Raw genomic sequence first — 25,006 nt, forward strand, 5'->3', positions numbered from 1 at the left:
TATAATTAGGGCCCACTCCACTTCTATCTTTACTTTTCATCATTATGATTTTTATCTTCAATGTAGTCTCATTTACCATATGTCTTCTGAAGCTCCAGTCGTCTTGTCCACATTTCAGATTACTGCATTGGAGAACATGTTTGAGTACTTTATCTTTCTTGGTCAAATAGATGCATAAACATTGGTTCCCACTGATTTCTTATGTGTCACATTTTTACTTTTTACTCTTTTACTTCTAGAGTCCCCTCTCTGTGGTGAAGTGAAGGAACATCTATTAAAAGTTACCACCAATAAAATACCACTGTGTTAATAGTAGCTGCTCTATCTACTTTGCCTTGGCAGTTCTGGAAGCAGAGGCAGCATTTTCCTTAATTATTGACGGAAGGAGCTTCTTCAGGCAGTGGACATTTAGCTAGATTAATTCAAGAGTTGTAGTGGCTTGTTAGACTACCATAATATGATAGACAGATTGGGTGGCTTAAACAACAAAAAAAGGTTTTCTCACAGTTGGGAAGCCTAGAAGTTCAAGATCAAGGTGCCAACATGGTTGGTTTCTGGTAAGATCCCTCTTTTTGGCTTGTAGATAGATATCTTCTTGCTGTGTCCTCACATGGCCTTTTTCTCTGTGTCTACAAGTTTTTTAATAACTAAAACTTTGAAAGACATTTTAATGACTGGTACGGTAACTAGCATCTTTATCCTTTTAGTGATGGTTTTTATAAAATTAAAGACCTACTTGAAAAATTTGGTCAAACTGAGTTGTCATATTCAGCCTTACCAAACTTGTATTTATAGCTTTCTTGTTCTTAATCAGTTGTAGCAAATATAAAATAAGTGCTTTTTCATAATGGTTAAATACCGACAATTGATTTTAGTTTTCATATATATTTATGTTTTTCATCATGGTTTGTGGCACTATTTTGTCTTAGAACTAAAATCGTAAAGTGGATTTTTCCTTATGAAGAAAGTGACGTCATTGCAAGCAGTCTGTTATTTACCTACAGACTATCTCACAAGCTTGAATCAGATGATTATTTTGACAGGGGAAAAAGGCATTCCAACCACCAAACAATCTTAGAATCTGAGTGACTGCTTTGCCAATACCATATTATCCCATAATATGGTTGAAAAGTATCTGACACATTTCAGTGTCAAATCATTAAATCCTACTACCCTCTAGTTTTCTGGGGTAACAATCCCTCCTTGTCTGAGGCAATGGAAGTTTTGTCTATACTAAAAACATGTTTTTTCCTCTAGTCCATTATTGACATGGCAGCAGATGCTCAGCCCCTGGTGGAAAGTCACCTAGTACCTTGAAGACTATTTCTCAGTTTTTTTAGAACCTGTCTCCACCTACCTAGGTGCATTGCAGGATACCAGTATTTTTCAAGGATTTTCCCACTCTACCCTGACCTTTGGCTGGTTTTATTTTATGTGTTTTGCAAATATTGCCCTATTAAGTTAATCCCTTTGAGGCTATTCTTAGCTCTGGACTCCAGCCTGAATTGTCTGTATAAGGGTGAGTAAGTCTGAGTGTTCGCTCCCTTAATTTTAAAAGGAGGCTATTATCTATTTTTATTGCAGGATTCTTGTGAAATTCATGTATATGGTACTTTTCTCAGCTATTCAGTGCTATAAGAAGTTGAAACATTGGTATTGTTATCATAAGGACAGCTCTTTTGTAGTGAGGCAGTGATTAGTCCAGGAGTCATAAAAACGACCAGCAAAACACATTGCCTTTTCTTAATTTGAATGTTCTGTTCTTTATTCGACCTTATTAATATGTCTTAAGTATTGACTTCTAATCTTTTGGGAGTGGTCAAATTATGTTTTGAAACACGCTTGTCTACTCCAGCAGTTTCATCTGGAATATTCATCCTCTGTTTATATAATGACATTTGTCTGATGAAAGAGATTAGGCATTCAGTATTTTGAAAATAGGTTAAAGAGTGAGATCAGTTTTAATTTTAAATGCTTACACAATTTAAATGAAAGCGGTGCCATTATATAAAACAATAGAGAAGTTAATGTTTTCCCTTTTTGTTTCCAATTTAGAGGTGGTAGTGATTTTATTTTGCTATTTTTTTTTCTCAACACAAGCTGTAGGCTCAATGTGGGGCTTGAACTCATGGCCCCATGATCAAGAGTTACATACTCTTACAGACTGAGGAGCCAAGCACCCCTAGAGGTGGTAGTGATTTTATATAGAAGCCAATGGGTAGGAAACTATTAAATTGATTTGGAAATATTATGTAGATACCTTGAAGGCAACTGGTTTAATGTTTGCATAGCTAGAAATTGTCAATTTGTTTAACAACACAGGGAAGTTTTTATGACCCTGGAATAATAGGGGGATTTTGGATGTTTATATGTTTGAGTTTATCATTGGTCTCACTTACTGAATTATTTCAATTTTAGTAACCCTTCTCTTAATTTCTGCACATTCCCTATATTGTTTTTCTTTATTTCCCCCTAAAATGAGCTGTTTTTTTCCTCAGCTTTGTCAAGGTATGACTAACAAATAAAAATTGTATATATTTAAGGTATATAACATGATGTTTTGATATACATATACATTGTGAAGTGATTACCACAGTCAAGCTAATTAATACATCCATCGCCCCACATAGTTAACACTTTTTGTTTTTGAGAAAAATTAAGATTTCTCTTAGTAGATTTCAAGTATACAGTATTTTTAGCTACAGTCACCATGCTGTAAATCTCCAGATAGTCATTCTACATAACTGAAACTTTTACCTTTTTTAAAAAGTTTTTTTTTTAAGATTTTATTTATTTGAAAGAGAGAGAGAGAGTGCATGAGCAGGGAGGAGAAACAGAGGGAGAGGGAGAAGCAGACTCCCCACTGAGCAGGGAGCCAATGCAGGGCTCAATCCCAGGACCCTGAGATCACAACCCAAGTCCAAGGCAGACGTTTAACTGGCTGAGCCACCCAGGTGTTCCCTAAAGTTTTTATTTAAATTCCAGTTAGTTGGGGCACCTGGGTGGCTCAGTGGGTTAAAGCCTCTGTCTTCAGCTCAGGTCATGATCCCAGGGTCCTGGGATCGAGCCCCGCATCGGGCTCTCTGCTCAGTGGGGAGCCTGCTTCCTCCTCTCTCTCTCTGCCTGCCTCTCTGCCTACTTGTGGTCTGTCAAATAAATAAATAAACATTAAAAAAATAAATTCCAGTTAGTTAACGTATAGTGTAATATTAGTTTCAGGTGTACAATATAGTGATTTAACACATATAACACCCGGTGCTCATCACAAAAAGTGCCTTCCTTAATCCCTGTCACCTATTCCCCCACCCACTTTCCTTCTGGTAAACATTAGTTCGTTTTCTACAGTTGAGTTTGTTGGTTTTTTTTTTTTCCACTCTGATCATTTGTTTCTTAAATTCCATCTCTGAGTGAAATCATTTTGTATTTATCTTTCTCTGACTAACTTATTTTGCTTGGCATAGTACACTCTAGCTCCATCCATGTTGTTGCAAATGGCAAGATTTCACTCTTTTTTTTAATGGCTGAGTAATATTCCTGTGTGTGTGTGTGTGTGTGTGTGTGTGTGTGTGTACACTATATCTTCTTTATCCATTCATCAGTTGATGGGCATTTGGACGTATTCCATAATTTGGATATTGTTGAGAATACTGCTGTCAACATTGGGGTGCATGTATCCCTTTGAATTAGTGTTTTTATATTCTTTGGGTAAATACCCAGTAGTGCGATTGTTGGATCATAGAGTAGTTCTGTTTTTAAGTTTTTGAGAAATCTCCATACTGTTTTCCAGAGTGGCTTCACCAGTTTGCATTCCCATCAACAGTTTCTCCATGTCCTCACCAATACCTATTGTTTCTTGAGTTAATTTTAGCCATTTTGACTTGTGTGCGGTGATATTTCATTGTAGTTTTATTTCAATTTCCCTGATGATGAATGAGAAACATTGTACCCTTTGACCAACATTTCTTCATTTCCCTCACCCCCTGGGCCCTGGGAATCACCCTTCTAGTCTCTACTTCTGAGTTAGACATTTTTAGTTTCCACATATAGGAGAGATCATGCAGTTTTTGTCTTTCTGTGTCTGGCTTATTTCACTTAGCATAATGTCTACCAGGTTCGTTCACTTATTTTCCTTTGAAAAATATTTTTAAGAAAAGATTTTATTTATTCGAGAAGGAGAGCAGAGCAAGAGAGAGAGAACAAGTACATGGGGGAGGGGCAGAGGGAGAGGGAGAAGCAGACTCCCCACTAAGCAGGGAGCCCAACGTGGGACTTAATCCCAGGACACTGGGATCATGACCTGAGCGGAGGGCAGATGCTTAACCGACTGCACCATTCAGGCATCCTTTAAAAATTCTTATAATAAAATAATTTAGTCCAACAAAGTGTATAGAGAACCCTATAACATAAGTATGTATCTATTACACAGCCTAAGAAGTTGAACAGTATATATATAGTTGAAATTCCCCTTCGTGCTCAGTTTCATCCCTTCCTCCTTCCCCAAACTCCTAAATTTGGCATTTGTCATTCCCATGCACATTTTTATATTTTGACTAACATTACTATATATGCATGCATACAGGAACAATATATGGTATTGTTTTAAGTTCCTAGACTTTTGTATTCTTGTGAAATCTTTTTTCAAAATTTTAAAAAATTTTTTTGAGATAGAGCGAGAGAGAGCATGAGTGGGGAGCAGGGGCAGAGGGAGAGGGAGAAGACTCCCCACTGAGTGGGGAGCCCAACTTGGGACTTGTTTGCAGGTCCCTGGGATGATGACCTGAGCCAAAGGCAGGTGTTAAACTGACTGAGCCACCCAGGTACTCTCTTGTGAAACTTTTCTTATTGCCTCAGCTATGTTAATTAGATTTATCTATGTTGTTGCTCATAGTTCTAGTTTCTCAACTTCTGTCCTATTGACATTTGGGGCTAGATAATTCTTTGTTGTCAGTGGGTTTAAAAAAAAATCTTTTTTTAAAGATTTACTTATTTTTGAGTGAGAGAGAGAGAGTGTTCATGTGTGAGCAGGGGGAGGGGCAGAAGAAGGGAGAAAGAATCTCAAGCAGACCCGCCCCCCCCTCCCCCGAGTGTGGAGCCCCATGCAGGGCTCTATTTCACAATGCTGAGATCATTACCTGAGCATAAATCAAGTCGGATGCCCACCTGACTGAGCCACCCAGGCGCCCCTGTGAATGGATTCTTGTCTATTAAGGATGTTTAGTGGTATCCCTGGCCTCTACCCACTAGATGCCAGTAGCAGCTCCCCCTAACTCCCCCTCGCCACCCAGTTATAACCAAAAATGTCTCCAGACTTTGCCAGGTGTCCTTTTGGTGGTAATCTCCCCTCCCCCTAGTGAGAACCGTTATTTTTAGTTCATTAATTTTAGCTACTGTATCATTCTTCACTACACACACACACACACACACACACACACTCTACCATCACCACCTATTTGTCTATTTTCTGATTGATAGACATTTAGGTTATTGCCAGAGTTTTAACTAATTAGGAACACTGTTGCAATGAGCATTCTTGTTCACGTTTTCTCTGCACATGTGTGAGACTTTGTGTATGGTGATATGCCTAGGAGTGAAAACGTTAAATTCTAGTATATGAATATCTTCAGCTCTACCAGATAATGCCAAACAGGTTCCCTAATAGTTGTACTAATTTACTCTCACCAGCTGAATAGGAAAGATCCTGTTGCTCCACATCCTTACTGACACATGATATTGCTAGATTTTGAAATTTTTATCTACCTGATGGCTGTAAATGATATTCATTGTGGTTTTAATTTGCATTATCTTAATTATAGTTTATTAATCCAGAAATCTTTCCAAAATTATGAAGACCAATTATTTTAGGGGGATTAAAAATAATATTTGAGCTTCTGTGATCAGCTTTAAGAAGTGGTTTTGAGCAGACTTCATATATATGTGTCATGTTTGTACTCAATTCATTGAGTTTCTGTTTCTAAACCAGACATGATGATCCAGTCATAATGCTGTTCTTCCTCTTAGGAAATGTTATTACTAATGGTGATTACCATGTGTGTTTAGGGAGTGGCTCCAAATACTTTAATAACCCTTATTTCCCGCACTATTATTCGTTGCTGTTGTTCTCAGAGTTACTGGATTCCTAATTGCTGCATGCCAGATTTGTTCTTTGATATTGTGATCTCCCAGAAGCCTATACGCTTTACTATACCATATGAATTGTTTATGCTCTTACTCTGTTTTCTGAGTCATTTTGCTAAATACAATGGGAGGTTACAAAAGATGTTCCTGACTTTGTACCTATCCTTGAGACATTTAAAATTCAAAAGATGGACATTGCATTTGTTACAAAATCAGTTAGAGTTGTATATATAGGAGTAGCATGAGGGAGATGGAATTCTTCTGAGCTTTTGTGTGTAAATGTCAGTTTAAGTAGAGTTTTGAAGAAAAAATTCAGGTGAATTATGAAGGTAGGAGAAAAAATATATTATTCATAGATGATTTAACATGCTTAAATTAGGATATAGCCATAAATGTGGCTGTATTAATGTAATTTTTATTTGTGCTCAGAAATTCCTTCTTCCCCAGTAAATACTTCCAGGTGAATTATTTTTTAAAAGATTTTATTAATTCATTTGCCAGAGAGAGAGAGAGTGTGTGTGCACAATCAGAGGGAGCAGCAGGCAAAGGGAGAAGCAGGAGAGAGAAGCAGGCTCCCTGCTGAGCAGGGAGCCCAATATGGGGCTTGATCCCAGGACCCTGAGATCATGACCTAAACTGAAGGCAGATGCTTAACCGACTGAGCCACCCAGGCATCCCTATCCAGTTACTTTAAAAGTGCCTTTCTGCTTAGTCTCTCTCAGTTCCTCAGTGAGCCTGAGAGTTGTTCCAGTACTTTGGTCTGGGACATACCCCATAAGAAAACTGTATTTTGGTTTTACATTTCTAAATAACCACACAAACTGGCCTTCATCTGCTGAATGTATTATAGTCCAAAAGTTTGTTACCAGGGGCGCCTGGGTGGCTCAGTGGTTAAAGCCTCTGCCTTCGGCTCAGGTCATGATCTCAGGGTCCTGGGATCGAGTTCTGCATCGGGCTCTCTGCTCAGCAGGGAGCCTGCCTCCTCCTCCTCTCTCTGCCTGCCTCTCTGCCTACTTGTGATCTGTCAAATAAAAAAAAAAAATCTTTAAAAAAAAAAGTTTGTTACCAGTTCTGTAGTTTGAACTTGACATTTTCCAGTAGAATAATTCAGTTTTGGTAGTATGCCTTGATCAACCTTCAAAAGCTCTGTTTGACCCATAACACATCTGAGTTATACAGTACTAAGTCTGAGTGTTCTGTCCTGGAGTCAGGCATCCATGTGCTACAAGAGGAAAGAGAGCGTCTCCTTTTTAAGACCGAGGGCTGACTGTGGACAGCATTTTGATAGGATATGTTTGTTTTAGACGTTACTCTACTTTCCATTTTATACCCATTACTGCTAAGAAGAGTGACCCTCTCCCTAGTCCCTGATACCTTTATGTTGGCCTTCAGTACCTCACCTTTGGACTTTTCACCGGCCCATGAGTTCTCTTCATCTGAGGTATAATTTGTTCATAATTACCTGTCTTTCCTGTATAATCTGGGCTTCACAGGTATTAGGAGGTATAATTCTAGCTATGAGTCCATTAAACTAGCAAAGTGGAACTTGTATTTTAAAAAGAGAATATAGTGTCTCTTAAGGCAACTGACCTGGATTCTTCAAAACTCATTTCATGGGGGGAAAACAGATAGGGGCGGGGCTGTTTTAGATTAAATGAGACTAAAAGAAACACAACCAAATTCAGTGTGTGAACTTTGTCTGGATCCTGATTTGGGAAAAATAAAAACTGTAAAAGATGTTCTTGGGACATTTGAGAAAATTTATTAGCACCACACTCTAACCAATTGAGCCATCCGGCCTCTTGGGAAAATTTAAATAGAGAATTTGTATTAGATGACATACAATCATTAATTCTCTTAGCTTTTTTTTTTTTTAAGATTTATTTATTTATTTGACAGACAGAGATCACAAGGAGGCAGAGAGGCAGGCAGAGAGAGAGGAGGAAGCAGGCTCCCTGCTCAGCAGAGAGCCCGATGCGGGGCTCGATCCCAGGACCCTGAGATCATGACCTGAGCCAAAGGCAGAGTCTTATTAACCCACTGAGCCACCCAGGCGCCCCCTCCTAGCTTTGATAGTAATAGTGTGGTTATGTAGGAGTTCTTATTCTTTGAAAGTGAATGCTGGAGTATTTTGATTTCTAAAACTTACATTCAAATGTTTTAGAAAAAACAAGGCAAATATAGCAAAATGTTAACCATTGTTGAATTCATGCAGAGGATATACAGATAGATGTTCATTGTACTATTACAGCTTTTATGTGTGGTTGAAATTTTTCATAATAAAAGTTCAGGGAAAAAGGGAATATATATATTAATATAATTTCTAAATCTTGAATATTCATGATAGTGAATTCAGGCATATGGAGAATTTTTTTTTTTGATCTGCAGTAGCTAGTTCTAGTTCCTCTAAACTAATTGAGATCTCCTATTCTTCCCTTATTTCACTTATCATTCATTCAAAGATTCAGATTTTGTCCTATTGGCAGCAGCTGCTCTGACTAGAGGAAGGAAGATAGAGTTTCATAAGGCAGTGACAACTTATTTTTACATGTAGATTGTAAATCATAGATTATCAGAATGTAAACATTTTTGGCAGTGTGCTTCATTAGAGATCATGATTTTTTTTGACCTTGAATAAAGCCTGCTTCATGTCATTAAAAACAAAAATCAGACAAAATGTATTTCTGTACATTGAATAACTATTATAAGTCTCTATAAAAATAGGTAATAATTTAATACTGGTTTAAGAAGTAGTAATGGACATACCTGAATTGTTAACTGTTGTGTTTGTAATAGCTTTAGCTGTAACTTTAAAAGCAAATAACATGGGGGTGCCTGGCTGGCTCAGTCAGTAGAGCATGTGACTCTTGACTTCAGGTTTGTGAGTTTGAGCCCCACGTTGGGTGTAGAGATTACAAAAATAAAAGAAATAAACTTACAAAAAATAAAAGTAAATAACACAAGGCTTCCAGTTATGGAATGAATAAGTGTTAGTGGATAAAAGTTATAGTATAAGGAATACAGTCAGTGGTATTATAATATTATTGTATGGTGACAAATTGTAGCTGCACTTGTGGTGAGCATAGCATAATGTATAGACCTGTTAAATCACTATGTTGTATACCTGAAACTAATGTGACATTGTGTGTTGATTATACTCCAATAAAAATAAATATAAAAGATAAACAAAGTAAATAATGCAAATAGGCTAATAATTATGAATCAATTTCACATAAAGTCACACTATAAATTATAACTATTCATAATTAATGCAAGTTGAATAAAATTAAGACAGAATGTGGGCTTAGTGATGAATTTTTCTTTCAGCTTTTCTTTAAAAAAATTATTTATTTATTTTTAGAGAGAAAGAGCATGTACTTGCAAGTGAGGGGAGGGGGAGATGGAGACGGAGGGGAAGAAAGAGAATCTCAGACTCCCCGCTGAGCATGGACCCAGAAGCAGGGCTTTATCTCATGACCCTGAGATCATGACCTGAGCAGAAATCAAGAGTTCGATGATTTTTTAAAAAAGATTTTATCTCTTTTATTTATTTGACAGAGAGGTAGAGCCAGAGAATACAAGCAGAGGGAATGGCAGGGGGAGAGGGATAAGCAGGCTCCATACTGAGCAGGGAGCCTGACGTGGGGCTCGATTGCAGGCCCCTGGGATCATGACCTGACCCAAAGGCAGATGCTTAACCATCTGAGCCACCCAGGCCCCCCAAGAGTCAGATGCTTAGCCAACTGAGCCACCTAGGTACCACTCTTTCAGATTTTCTATGTTTTTACATTTTAAAAATGAATATATAGAAAATAGTATGAAGGTGCCTCAAAAAATTAAAAATAGAACTACCATATTCAGCATTTCCACTTCTGGGTGTTTATCCAAAAGACATGAAATCACAGTTTCAAAGATATCTGCACCCTATATTCATTGCTGCATTATTTACAGTAGCTAAGGTATGGAAAATACCTAAGGGTCCCTCAATGGGTGAATGGATAAAGTAAATGTGGTGTATATATACATAATATTATTCAGCCATTAAAAAAGGAAATTTTGGTGGCGCCTGGGTGGCTCAGTGGGTTAAAGCCTCTGCCTTCGGCTCAGGACATGATCCCAGGGTCCTGGGATTGAGCCCCACATCAGGCTCTCTGCTCGGCCGGGAGCCTGCTTCCTCCTCTCTCTCTGCCTGCCTCTCTGCCTACTTGTGATCTCTCTCTGTCAAATAAATAAATAAAATCTTTTTATAAAAAAGGAAATTCTGTGATTTGCAGCAATATGGATTGAAGGCATTATGCGAAGTCAGAGGAAAGCAAATACTATATGAGCACACTTATATGTGGAATCTTCTGAAAAAAAACAAACTCATAGATAAAGAGAACAGATTGGTGGGTTGCCAGATGTGGGTGTTGGAGCTGGATGAAATGGGTGAAGGTGGTCAAAAGATAGAAACTTTAAGTTCTGGGGATATAATATATAGTATGGTGACTATTGTTAACAGTACTGCATTGTATATTTGAAAGCTGCTAAGAGAGTAGATTGTAAAGGTTTCTGCCATAAGAAAAAAAAATTTAACTTCATGGTAATTGATGTTAAACTTATTGTGGTAATCATTTCACAATGTATACATGTATCAAATCATTTTATTGTACACCTAAAACTAATATAATGCTATATATAAGTTATATCTCAATTAAAAAATGACTAGAAGCAACAAAAATGAAATACATTGGACTTCATCAAAATTAAACACTTTTGGGCACCAAAGGACTCTATCAAGATGGTGGAAAGATAACCCACAGAATAGGGAAAATATTTGGAAATCATATATGTGATTAGAGATTAATATCCAGAATATATAAATAAATCCTGTAACTCAACAAAAAACTCAAAAGCCCAATTAAAAAATGGGTAAAGGAAAAAAAAGGAGTGCCTGGGTGGCTCAGTTGGTTAAGTGTCTGCCTTCATCTCGTCATGATCCTGGGGTCCTGGGATCGAGCCCCATGTGGGGCTCCCTGCTGAGCAGGGAGCCCACTTCTCCCTCTCTGCTGCTCCCCCTCCCTCTGCTGCTCCCCCTCCCTCTGCTGCTCCCTCTGCTTATGCTCTCTCTCTCTGTCTCTCAAATAAATAAATAAAATCTTTTAAAAAATGGATAAAGGGCTCACACAGCCATTTCTCCAAAAAAGATATACAAATGGCCAGTAAGCACATGAAAAGATGCTCAAAATCACTAGTAATCAGGGACCTGCAAATCAAAACCACAGTGAGATACCACTTAACATTTACTAGAATGGTTAAAATAAAAAAAAATCAGATAATAACAAGTGTTGGTGAGGAGGTGGAGATATTGGAACCCTCATATGCTGCTAGTAGGAATGTAAAATGGCACAGTTGCTTTGGAAAACTATGGCATTTCCTCAGTTAAAACAGAGTTCTCGGACCTAGTAGTTCCACTCAAGTATTACCCAAGAAAAATGAAAACACAGAAATTTGTACATAAATATTTATAGGAGCCTTATTCTTAGTAGCCAAAAGACAGGGGCAACCTAAATGTCGACTGATGAATAGATAAACAAAAATAGTATATCCATACCATGGAATATAATTCAGCCATAAAAAGGAATGAAGCACTGACACATTCTACAACATGGATGAACCTTGAAAACATTATGCTAAGTGAAAGAATCCAGTGACAAAAGACCACATATTATATGTGATTTCATTCATATGAAATGTCCAAAAGCGAAAAATCTATACAGACACAGAGATTAATGGTTGCCTGGCAGTGGGGGTGGGGGCCTTAGGAGGTGGGAGGGTGATAGCTAAAGGGTATCAGGCTTCTTTTTGAGGTGACAGAAAGGTTCTAAAATTGACTGTGGTAATGGTGGCACATACCTGTGAATGTAACGCCTATTGAATTTTACACCTTAAATGTGTGAATTATATGCGAACTGTATTTCAGTAAAGCTGTTTAAAAAATGGTTCTGGGAGAAGCTGACATCCAATGTAAAAGAATGTAACTTGGATCCCTGCTGCACACCATGTACAACAATTAACTCAAATGGATTTAAAGACCTAAATGTAAGAGTGAAACTACCAAACTCTTAGAACATAGAAGTAAATATTCATGGCTTTCAGTGTGGCAGTGGTTTCTTATATATGGGACATCAAAAGCACAAACAACAAAAGAAAAATTGATAAATTTGGTTTCATAAAAATTAAGTTTTTTTTTGTTTCAAAGGATGCCATCAAGAAAGTGAAAAAAACGAAGTACAGATTGTTAAACCTTAAAAATATTATGCTAAGTGAAAGAATTTCAGACACAAAGGCCACACATAGTGAATGAATCCATTTTTATGAAATTACCAGGATGGACAAATCCATAGAGATAGGAAGTAGATTCATTTTTGCCAGTAGATGTAAGAGGACTGAGGAGTGACTGCTGATGATGGGTATGGAGTTTCTTTTGGGGGAAATGAAAATGTTCTGCAGTTACATAGTCATGATCGTTGCATATCCTTGTGAATATTACTAAAAAACACTGAATTGTTTGTCTTAGGGTGAATTTTATAGTGTGTGAATTATATCTCAAAGAAGAATATATATATAATGAAAAATACGTGCTAAAAACCAATTAACACTTGAAAACAATTTATCCCCAAGGAAATTCTGTGGTTTTAGATATTTGGAAATTATATTGGTGGTCCACCTGTTCAAAGCTCCAGCGAAATCAGTCAAAGTAAGAAGAATCTACTTATTTGCTTTGTTAGGAGCGGAGGATGAGATTCAGCAGCAATTTCTCTTTGTTTCTCTGAGCTTAGCAAAGCCGAGATGATGTAGTAATTATTTTTATTCCACGTGGAATAAATTTATTGCAAAGAAATGTTTTAATAATTGTTTTTTATAAATTTAATTTATTTTGAATTGGTTTTGTATTTACATAATTCAAAATGCAGAAGCATTAGTTACCTCTGGGAGGTAACTAATGTTACTGATTATTTGTGAGTCCTTCTAGAAATATTTTTACACAGTGTTTTGATTTTTTAAAAAAATTTCCCTCCTGTAGTTTAGCATTTTTCAAAGAAATGACTTTTAGGGCAAAATAGAGTCAATGTAAATCTTGGTATTTGTAAACCCCCTTTTGAGTTCTGTAGTTGGCCATTGTTAATTTTGACAAATAAGTCTAAGAGAAACACTTTGGTGTCTCTAATTTTTGATTATGGCCACACTACAGGATCTTTATCCAAGGGCATGGAGACCCCCTAATGAATACTGGATTAATTTTATTCGACCCAAGACTTGTATTTTTATTTGTACTTCAATTTTAGGTAATAGCAGCTTCATAATAACTGGTTACTTCCTGCTTATTGGTTTGGTAACAGTTTTACTTTACTTCAGTATTTCTCTTCTCCCTCTTATACAAAACGGTATTTTCTACATAATTTGTGATCTTTTCAAAAAGATTTTTTTTGCAAATCTATACAATTTGCAAATTCTTTACATTGAGCTAATATTCTTCCAAATAAAATTTTTCCAAATGTCCACATAATTAAACATCTTCTAATTAACACCCCCTAATTTACCTAAACATGAGTAATCTGTAGTGCTCTAAAAGAGGCCCTCAGATCTGCACTGGGCAGTCTTTCTTTTTTCCTTAATAATTTCTTTTTTTTTAAAGATTTTATTTATTTATTTGACAGACAGAGATCACAAGTAGGCAGAGAGGCAGGCAGAGAGAGAGGAAGGGAAGCAGGCTCCCTGCTGAGCAGAGAGCCCCATGTGGGGTTCGATCCCAAGACCCTGGGATCATGACCTGAGCTGAAGGCAGAGGCTTTAACCTACTGAGCCACCCAGGAGCCCTGAATAATTTCTTAAGCCTGAATCTAGTGCTGCTTTTATCATAATCATTTCACTTTACCCTTTAAACAAAAGAGTTTTATAAAAATATGTTCTTATTTCTTTTCTTGTAATTTTCATTAATCTTCCTTCCTGTCTAGTAGTTTGGTTTAATTTTCTTTATTCTCTTTCTTCTTCTACTGTTTTGGAAGCTTTATATTCTATTTCTAGTCTTCTACTGGTTACCTTTAAATGTTTAACATGTATTCTTTTTTTTAAATTAAATTTTTGTGTGTGTGTGTGTGTTCCAAAATTCATTGTTTATGCACCAAACTCAGTGTTCCATCATGCAATACATGCCCTCCTTAATGCCCACCACCAGGCTCACTCCACCCCCCACCCCTCTCCCCTCCAAAACCCTCAGTTTCAGTTTGTTTCTCAAAGTCCACAGTCTCTCATGGTTTGTCTCCCCCTCTGATTTCCCCCAACTCACTTCTCCTCTCCATCTCCCAGTGTCCTCCGTGTTATTCCTTATGCTCCACAAGTAAGTGAAACCATAATTGACTCTCTCTGCTTGAGTTATTTCACTCAAAATCTAAGGTTTATCTCTTTTTGAACATTCCAAATAAGAGCAGGATTCTCAGAATGCCTCAGCTATAAACTCCCTTCCCTATTATTGTTTTCTATTATTTCAGGTCTACTGTGTGTGTTTGAAAAAATATATCCTGTGTTACAAAATTTAAAAGATATAGAAGAGAGTAGATCTTAATGTTATCACCACAAAAAAAAAATGACAAGTGATGTGGTAGAGGTGTTAGCTAACGGTGGTAATCCTATCACTACACACACATGCGCGCGCACACACACACACACACACACACACGCACGTATCAAACCAACACATTGTACACCTTAAACTTATACCATGTTATGTCGATTATATCTCAACTTTAAAAAGAGGTATAAAAGGTTATATACTAAACATTCTTTTTTCCACCCTTATCCGCTAACCATTTATTTCCTCTCACCAGAGGAAAACACTGTTTCCATGGGATATATTAGGTTGATTTATATGAAAATGGCAGTATTTGACTATTTTGATATGCAACAATGGCAGTTTCACGTGATTCAAATTAGTTATCAGTGGGGACAAAAGATTCTTGCCTTCATACAATTTTCATTCCAGTGGTACATGTATTAGTTGATTATTGCAGTGTAAGAAATTACCTAAAAATTCAGTGGCTAGGGGTGCCTGGGTGGCTCCGTGGGTTAAGCCGCTGCCTTTGGCTCAGGTCATGATCTCAGGGTCCTGGGATCGAGTCCCGCATCAGGCTCTCTGCTCAGCAGGGAGCCTGCTACCCTCTCTCTCTTTCTCTCTGCCTGCCTCTCCGTCTACTTGTGATCTCTCTCTGTCAAATAAATAAATAAAATCTTAAAAAAAATTCAGTGGCTTGAAACAAAAGGCAGCTATTGTCTTGGAATATTTGTGAGTCATAAATTTGGGAGTGGTTTTGCTGGGTGGTTCTGGTTCAGGGTATTTCACGAGATTGTAGGCAGTATGTTGACTGGAGCCTCAGGCATCTAAAGGCTTAATTAAGTCTGAAATACCAGCTTCTAAGATGGTTCACTCACAAGGGCTATTGACAGGAGGCCTCAATTTCTTGCCACATGAACCACTCCCTAAGGCTGCTTGAGTGTCCTTATGATATGGCAGATGGCTTCCCCCAGCTCGGGCCATTCAAGAGAAAAGACAAGGAGGAATCCACAGTGACTTTTACCCCTCTCCCATAGTGCCTGCCTTTTATGATCCAGTCTTGGGAGTTACACCTTGCCTATTCCACCATATTCTGTTCAGAACCAAGTCATTGAGCACAGGTCACACTCAAGGGAAAGTAGTTAAATTCCACCTCATTTTTCTTTTTTTGAAGATTTTATTTATTTGCTAGAGAGAAAGTGAGCAAGTGAGAGAGAGGGAGAACACAAGCAGAGGGAGAGGGAGAAGCAGACTCCCTGCTGAGCAGAGAGCCTGATGTAGGGCTCGATCCCAGGAGAGCCGAAGGCAGATGCTTAACCAACTGAGCCACCCAGGCGCCCCAAATTCCGCCTTTTGAAAGAAGGAGTAACAAAGAATTTGTGAGCACATTTTGAAACCACCACAGGAAAGCAGATAATGAGCAATGAACACAGTAAGTAAATTATGGAGTATATTAGAAGATAAGTTCTATGAAAAAAAGACAAAATAGAGCAGATGTAAGGGGAATCAGAGTGGATATGTATGGAAGGGATGTGGATTACAATTTTAAGCAGGGTGGTCAGTGTAAAACTCATTATGGGGATTAGATTTGGGTAAAGGCTTGAAAGAGATGAAGTTAGCTAAGCAGGTATCTGGAAGAAGAAAGTCTATTCCAAGGGAATAGCTAAAGCAGTGGTCATGAGATGAGAGTGAAATGAGATGAGAGAAAAGAATGCTGACCATATTTTATTTGTAGAATAATTTCAGTTGAGAAATTGGGGGGAAAGTTGAGGAAGGATTATTTCCATGGCTGAAATTAGTGAGTTCATTGTTTCTAATAGGAATGTAAAGAAGAAATCAAGATGGATCAAAGTATGGGTGTGGATTCGGTCACCATCTCTGTTGAGGGGATGACATGTAGTTCCTGTGTTTGGACCATTGAGCAGCGGATTGGAAAACTGAATGGTGTACATCATATTAAAGTAAGTTAGTCTTTGGAAATAAGTAAAGTCAAATGTTGATTGGAATTCTAGAAAATTACTTTAAACACTGAGATAGAAGCAGATATACTGACACATTTGGCAATAAAGACTGAGAAGATTAATATATTTTCTTTGCCCCTTTAACTTTTCTTTTTATAAAAAATAAGAAATTGTAGTTTTAACTTAAAGACATCTGAAGATGTCTTGACATTACCATGGTTGTATATTTATAGATTTATGTTTTATAAGCATAAATAAATATATATTACTCTTAATTTCATACTAAACTAAAATATATGTTTTCAGAGAAAGGGTGCTGGGCTTTCTTCTCTTATATAGCATGACAGTTATTATGTGAAATAATAATGTAATCTTCCTTAAGCACATGCATACAAGGTGTAACAGTAATTTTCTAAGCTTTTTCACTTCAATTTTTAAAATGTTTCTAGTTAAATATATATAATACATATATATTTAAGTAGTGTGTACATTCAGTATGGGACTTGAACTCACAACCCTGAGATCAAGAGTCACATGCTCTACCAACTGAGCCAGTCAAGCACCCCTTTCACTTCAATTTTTTAAAAAAGGTTTATTTATTTACTTTAGAGAGAGAGTGGGGGTGATGAGGTGGTGGGACTGGGAGTCAGAGAGAGAAACGTAGGCACACTCCACACTGAACACAGAGCCCCATGCAGGGCTCAATTTCATGATCATGAGGTCATGACCTGAGCCGAAACCAAGAGTTGGATGCTTAACCTACTGTGCCACCCAGGTGCCCCTTCATTTCACTTATCAATTGCAAAAATAAAATTAACTTTTTTCAGACCACCTTAACACATTCCTGCTATAATTCATCTCAGAATGTTGATGAGAAGAGTGGTTTATAAATATATTCTAATTTGTCTGTAATGAACCTGAGTTAGTAATATAACTATTATAAATAAATATATAATAAATAAATAAATAATAAATATAACTATTATAACTAAATAAATTAAATGGCTTTGTTTCACACCTTCTAACCATAAGAACCAAAAGTCCCAAAGTCAATACAAGACTACCCTACAGGGAATATAGTGATGCCACCTCCCCTACTGTCTAATAAAAAATTTTTGAATGTTTCCCATGTTCATTTTTTGACATAGACATGTGTTAAAGCTACAGAGGGTCTTACATATGACTTCAATAGTCTAATCTCCTCATTTTACAGATTACCAAATGGAAGCTTAGATTAATGAAGTGACTTGTGACACAGCTACCTATTACCAAAGCAAAACTAGAACTGAAGTTGCATGATTCCTGGGCCAGTGTATTTTCTGGTCATATAGTGTCTACAGATACAATTTAATTTGCATATGGTTCTCAAACTTGTCATGTCCGAATTATTCTCTCATGTAAATTCTGAAAAAATTAATCATCATAAAGGTGCCTTTTACCATGAAATTGGGATTAGCTTTGTGTACCTAGTTATATAAATTCTTATCAGAGTAATTCTAGTATTTTCAGTATGAAAAACCTTGAATTATGTTTGGTCATTACTTTTTAAAACTTTTTATTTTCGTGTTGTTAAAAATGTCTTTGATTAGGGGTGCCTGGGTGGCTCAGTGGGTTAAGCCTCTGCCTTTGGCTCAGTTCATGGTCTCAGGGTCCTGGGATCGAGGCCCACATCGGGCTCTCTGCTCAGCAGGGAGCCTGCTTCCCCCCCACCTCCGCCTGTCTCTCTGCCTACTTGTGATCATCAAATAAGTAAATAAAATCTTTAAAAAATGTCTTTGATTTTAAAAATGTCTTTGATTTTAAAGCCTTTGGAGTAAAAAAATGTTTTGGTTAATCTTTACTCTGTAATCCAGCTTTCTCAACTCAGCCTTTTGAGTCTAGCTTCCTTCACTTAGCATTATGCATTTGAGATCTATTTATGTTGTTTTTTGTATCACTAGTTTTTTCCTTTTTATTGCTGAGGGGTATTCCGTTGTGTGGATGTCCAACAATTTGTTTGCCCATTCACTTATTGGGAAACATTTGGATTGTTGCCACTTTTTTGTAATTATGTAATACAGTGCTCTGAGTGTTCACATGGGAGTATTTGTTTAGACATAGGTTTTCTCTTGGGAAGATTCCTAGGATTGAATTTGTTCTATCATATGCTAAGTGTATGTATCATTTGTTGAGGTGTCCGCAAGTGATTTATCATAGTGACTGTACTATATTTTCTTCACCAGCAATGTTTGTGGGCTCTGCTTTTTTTAGATTCTCTCTTAACACTTGGTATATCAGTCTTTTTAGCTATAGACATTCTACTGGGTATGTAGTGGTATCACACTAATTGCCATTTCCTTAATGGCTAATGATGTTAAGCATTTTATGTGGTTGTTAGGTATTTGTATAACTTCTTTGGTCAAATGGCTGTAAAAACTTTTCTCAAATTTTTAGCCATTATCTTTTTTTGTTTCCTTATTCAATTTTGATTATCCTTTATGTATTCCAAATATAAATCTCTTTTAGATATGTGTTTTGCAAATATTTTATTCAGTCTGCAGCTTGTTTTCATTCATTTAAAAAATATTTTATTTATTTATTTATTTAAAATTTCATTTATTTGGGAGAGAGAGAGATCACAAGCTGGGTCTGGATAGAAGGAGCAGCAGACTCCCCACTGATCAGGGAGCCTGACTCCGGACTTGATCCCAGAACCCTGGGATCATGACCCAAACTAAAGCAGATGCTTAACTGACTGAGCCAACCAGGAGCCCCTTATTTATTCATTTTGGGGAGAGAGAGAGCATGCATAAGTGGGTGGTAGGGGCAGAGGGAAAGCCTCTTCAAGTACACTCCCAGCTGAGTGTGGAGCCCAACACAGGGATTGATCCCATGGCACGTGAGACCATGACCTGATCCGAAAACCAAGAGTCGGATGCTTAATAGACTGAGCCACCCAGGCACCTCTCATTCTGTTTTTTAAAACTAAGTTTTTATTTATTTATTTATGAAAGATTTTTATTTATTTATTTTGAGAGAGAGAGAGAGACAGAGTGAGAGAGAGCATGAGAGGGGATGTCAGAGGGAGAAGCAGACTCCCCATGGAGCTGGGAGCCCGATGTGGGACTCGATCCCAGGACTCTGGGACCATGACCTGAGCCGAAGGCAGTTGCTTAACCAACTGAGCCACCCAGGTGCCCAAGTTTTTATTTAAACTCCAGTTAGTGGGGTGCCTGGGTGGCTCAGTTGTTAAGTGTCTGCGTTTGGCTCAGGTCATGATCCCAGGCTGGGATCGAGCCCCGCATTGGGCTCCCTGCTTGGTGGGAAGCCTGCTTCTCCCTCTTCCACTTCCCTTGCTTGTGTTCTCTCTCTGGCTGTCTGTCTCTTTGTCAAATAAATAGATAAAATCTTTAAAAAAAAATAAAAATAAATAAATTCCAGTTAGTTAACCTACTTTATAATATTATTTCATGTGCACAATATAATGATTCAGCATTTACATGCAACACCCGGTGCTCATCACAAGTGTCCTCATTAATCCCTGTCATGCATTTAACCCATCCACCTCTGGTAACCATCAGTTTGTTCTATATGGTTAAGAGTCTGTTTCTTGGTTTTCCTCTCTTTTTTCCCACATTTCTTTCGTTTCTTAAATTCTGCATATGAATGAAATCATACAGTGTTTGTCTTTCTCTGACTTATTTCGTTTAGCATGATACTCTCTAGCTCCATCCACCTCATTGCAAATGGAAGATTTCATTCTTCTTTGGCTGATTAACATTCCTTTTGTACATTCCGTATACACAAAATGTATATACACAAATAGACACGCAAACACACACACACACACACACGCACATACACACACACTACATCTTCCTTATCCATTTATCAGTGGATGGATGTTTGTCTCTTTCCAAACTGGCTCTTGTTGATAATGCTGCTGTAAACACCAGGGAGCATGCATTCCTTGGAATTAGTATTTTTGTATCCTTTGGGTAAATACATAATAGTGCAATTGCTGGATCATAGGGTAGTTTTGTTTTTTTTTTTTTTTAAAGATTTTATTTATTTAAGGAGAGAGAAGGCACACAAGCAGGGTCAGGGGACAGCGGGAGAGGGGGAAGCAGGCTCAATCCCTGGACCCTGGGATCATGACCTAAGCCAATCAGGCACCCCAGGGTAGTTCTATTTTTACGTGTTTGAGGAACCTTCACACTGTTTTCCAGAGTGGCTGCACCAACTTTCCATTTCTACCAACAGTGTAAGAGGGTTCCCCTTCCCCTGTATCCTCACTAACACATGTTCTTTCCTGTGTTGTTAATTTTAGCCATTCTGGCAGGTGTGAGGTCATAGCTCATTGTAGTTTTGATTTGTATTTCCCTGATGATGAGTGATATTGAGCATGTTTTCATGTATCTGTTAGCCATCTGTAAGTCTTTGGAAAAATGTCTGTTCAGGTCTTTTGCCCATTTCTTAACTGGATTATTGTTTTTTCTTTGTTGAGTTTTAACTTCTTTATGTATTTTGGATACTAATCTTTTGGCAGATATATCACTTGCAAATATCTTCTCCCATTCCATAGGTTGCCTTTTTGTTTTGTTGTTGTTTGCCTTGTTAGTTTGCTGTGCAGAAGCTTTTTATCTTGATGACGTCCTATTAGTTCATTATTTGCTTTTGTTTCCCTTGCCTCAGGAGACATACCTAGTAAGAAGTCACTACAGCTGGTGTCAAAGAGATTATACCTGTGTTCTCTGGGATTTTAATGATTTCCTGTCTCACATTTCGGTCTTTAATCCATTTTGAATTTATTTTTATGTATGCTGTAAGAAAGTGCTCCAGTTTCATTCTTTTGCATGTTGCTGTCCAGTTTTCCCAACATAATTTGTTGAAGAGACTCTTTTTCCCATTGGATATTCTTTCCTGCTTTGTCAAAGATTAAATGACCATATAGTTGTGGGTTCATTTTTGGGTTTTCTATTCTGTTCCATTCATCTATGTATCTGCTTTTATGCCACTACGGTATTGTCTTGATCACTGCAGCTTTGCTTTTTTTAATTATTTAAAAAAAATTATTTAAATTCAATTAACTAAAATACAATGTATTATTAATTTCAGAGGTAAGATGCCAGTGATACATCAGTCTTATATAATACCCAGTGCTCATTATATTACATGCCCTCCTTAATGTCCATCACTCAGTTACCCCATCACCCCACTCCCCTCACCTCCAACAACCCACAGTTTGTTTCCTATAGTTAAGAGTCTCTTATGGTTTGTCTCTTTCTCTCTGATTTTGTCTTGTTTTATTTGTTTTCCTCTCTTCCCTGATGATCCTCTGCTTTGTTTCTTAAATTCCACATGAGTGAAACCATATGATAATTGTCTTTCTCTGACTGACTGACTTTGCTTAACATTGATACCCTCTGGTTCCATCCGTGTCATTGCAAATGGCAAGATTTCATTTTTTGGATGGCTGAGTAGTATACCATTGTATATATATACACCACATATCCTTTGTCCATTCATCTGTTGATGGATGTCTGGGGTCTTTCCATAGTTTGGCTATTGTGGACATTGCTGCTATAAACATTGTGGTGAGGGGCCCCTTTGGATCACTACATTTGTATGTTTGGGGTAAATACCCAGTAATGCAATTGCTGGGTCATAGGGTAGCTCTATTGTCAAATTTTGAGGAACCTCCATACTATTTTCCAGAGTGGCTTCACCAGCTTGCATTCCCACCAAAAGTATAAGAGGGTTCCCCTTTCTCCATGTCCTCGCCAACATCTGTCGTTTCCTGATTTGTTAATTTTAGCCATTCTGACTGGTGTGAGGTGGTATCTCATTGTGGTTTTAATTTGTATTTCCCTGATACTTAGTGATGTTGAGCAATTTATCATGTGTCTGTTGGCCATCTGGATGTCTTCTTTGCAGAAATGTCTGTTCATGTCTTCTGCCCATTTCTTCATTGGATTATTTGTTCTTTGGGGGTTAAATTTGATAAATTCTTTATCGATTTTGCATACTAGCCCTTTATCTGATAAGACATTTGCAGATACCATCTCCCTTTCTGCCATTTATCTTTTGGTTTTGTTGACTGTTTTCCTTTGCAGTGCAAAAGCCTTTTATCTTGATGAAGTACCAATAGTTCATTTTTGCCTTTGTTTCCTTGGCCTTTGAGATGTATCTAGCAAGAAGTTGGTACAGCCAAGGTCACAGAGGTTTCTGCCTGTATTCTCCTCTAGGATTTTGATGGATTCCTGTCTCACATTTAGGCCTTTCATCCATTTTGAGTCTATTTTTGTGTGTGGTGTAAGGAAAGGTCCAGTTTCAGTCTTCTGCATTTGGCTGTCTAATCTTCCTAATACCATTTGTTGAAGAGACCGTCTTTTTTCCATTGGATATTCTTTCCTGCTTTGTCAAAGATTAGTCGACCAGAGTTGAGGGTCCATTTCTGGGTTCTCCATTCTGTTCCACTGATCTGTGTGTTTGTTTTTGTGCCAGTATCATACTATCTTGATGATTACAGCTTTGTATAGAGCTTGAAGTCTGGAATTGTGATGCCCCCAGCTTTGATTTTCTTTTTCAACAATCCCCTGGCAATTTGGGGCCTTTTCTAGTTCCATACAAATATTAGGATTGTTTATTCCGGCTCTGTGAAAAACGTTAATGGTATTTTTTTTTTTTAGAATGAGAGAGAGAACGCAAGAGTGGCGAGGGGGGTTGGTTGCAGAGGGAGAGGGAGAAGCAGACTCCCCGCTGAGCAAGGAGCCCAATGTGGGGCTTGATCCCAGGACCGTGAGATCATGACCTGAGCCGATGGCAGATGCTTAACCAACTGAGCCACCCAGGTGCCCCAAGTTAATGGTATTTTGATAGGGATTGTATTGAATGTGTAGATTGCTCTAGGTAGCATAGATATTTTCACAGTATTTGTTCTTCCAATCCATGAGCATGGAATGTTTTTCCATTTCTTTGTGTCTTCCTCAATTTCTTTCATGAGTCTTCTATAGTTTCTGAGTATAGATCTTTTGCCTCTTGGGTTGGATTTATTTGTAGGTATCTTATGGGTTTTGGTGTAATTGTAAATGGGATCAACTCCTTATTTCTCTTTCTTTTGTTTTCATTGTTACTGCATGGAAATGCAACGGATTGCTGTGCCTTTGTTTTATATCCTGCCTCTTTGCTGAAAACCTGTATGAGTTCTTGCAATTTTGGGGTGGAGTCTTTGGGTTTTTAATATAGAATATCATGTCATGTGTGAAGAGTGAAAGTTTGACTTCTTCTTTGTTGATTCGGATGTGTTTCTTTAATTTTTTGGTAATTGGTTTACATAATTGGCTGCCCCCATGTTAGGGGCATAAATATTTACAATTGTTCAATCTTCTTGTTGGATAGATGGTGTAAGTATGGCATAGTGTCCTTCCTCATGTCTTATTACAATCTTTAGTTTAAAATATAATTTGTCTGATATAAAGGTTGCCATCCCAGCTTTCTTTTGATGTCCCTTAGCATGATAAATGGTTTTCCACTCCCTCACTTCCAATCTGGTGGTGTCCTTGGGTCTAAAGCGAATCTAGCAGACTGCATATTGATGGATTTTGCTTTTTTATCTAATCTCATACCCTATGTCTTTTGAATTGGATATTTCATCTATTTACATTCAGAGTAATTATTGAAAGATATGAATTTGGTGCCATTGTATTACCTGTAAAGTCACTGTTTCTGTATATTGTCTCTATTCCTTTCTGATCTTTGTTCCTTTTGGGCTCTGTCTTTGCTTAAAGGATCTAAAGGTATCCCTTGCAAGGCTGGGTTAATGATCACAAATTCTTTTAGTTTATGTTTGTCCTGGAGGCTTTTTATCTCTCTATTTTTAATAACATTCTAGCTGGAAAAAGTATTCTTGGCTGCATATTTTTCTCATTTAGCACCCTAAATATATCATGCCAGTCCTTTCTGACTTGCCATGCCTCTGTGCATACTTCTGCTTCCAGTCTAATGTTTCTGCCCGAGTAGGTTATGGACCTCTTATCCCCAGGATGCTTTCAAGATTTTCTCTTTGTCTCTGAGATTTGCAAGTTTCACTAATATATGTCAGAGTGTTGTCCTATTTTTATTGATTTTGAGGGGGGTTCTCTGTGCTTCCTGGACTTGGATGCCTATTTCCTTCCCCATATCAGGGAAGTTCTCTGCTATAATTTGCTCAAATATATTTTCTGCCCTACTCCCTAGCCTCTTCCTCTCAGATCCCAAGTATTCTAATATCGCTTTGCTTTATAGTATCACTTATCTATCAAATTCTCCCCTCGTGATTCAGTAGTTGTTTATCTCTTTT

At 37.6% G+C, this 25,006-nt stretch overlaps 1 protein-coding gene across 1 annotated transcript in view; it reads left to right on the top strand.

Annotated features, from left to right (window-relative positions):
• The window catches only part of ATP7A (ATPase copper transporting alpha), a 170,775-nt gene that overhangs the window by 42,803 nt on the left and 102,966 nt on the right, over positions 1-25,006 (top strand). The window contains exon 2 of the mRNA XM_032840640.1: positions 16,546-16,686. Within this exon, the coding sequence (XP_032696531.1) occupies positions 16,567-16,686 (120 nt within the window). The 5' untranslated portion in view covers positions 16,546-16,566. The remainder of the gene's footprint in view (positions 1-16,545; positions 16,687-25,006) is intronic.

The sequence above is a fragment of the Lontra canadensis genome, unplaced genomic scaffold (assembly GCF_010015895.1).
Source record: "Lontra canadensis isolate GAN:19392208 unplaced genomic scaffold, GSC_riverotter_1.0 scaffold114, whole genome shotgun sequence".
NCBI classification, from domain to species: domain Eukaryota; kingdom Metazoa; phylum Chordata; class Mammalia; order Carnivora; family Mustelidae; genus Lontra; species Lontra canadensis.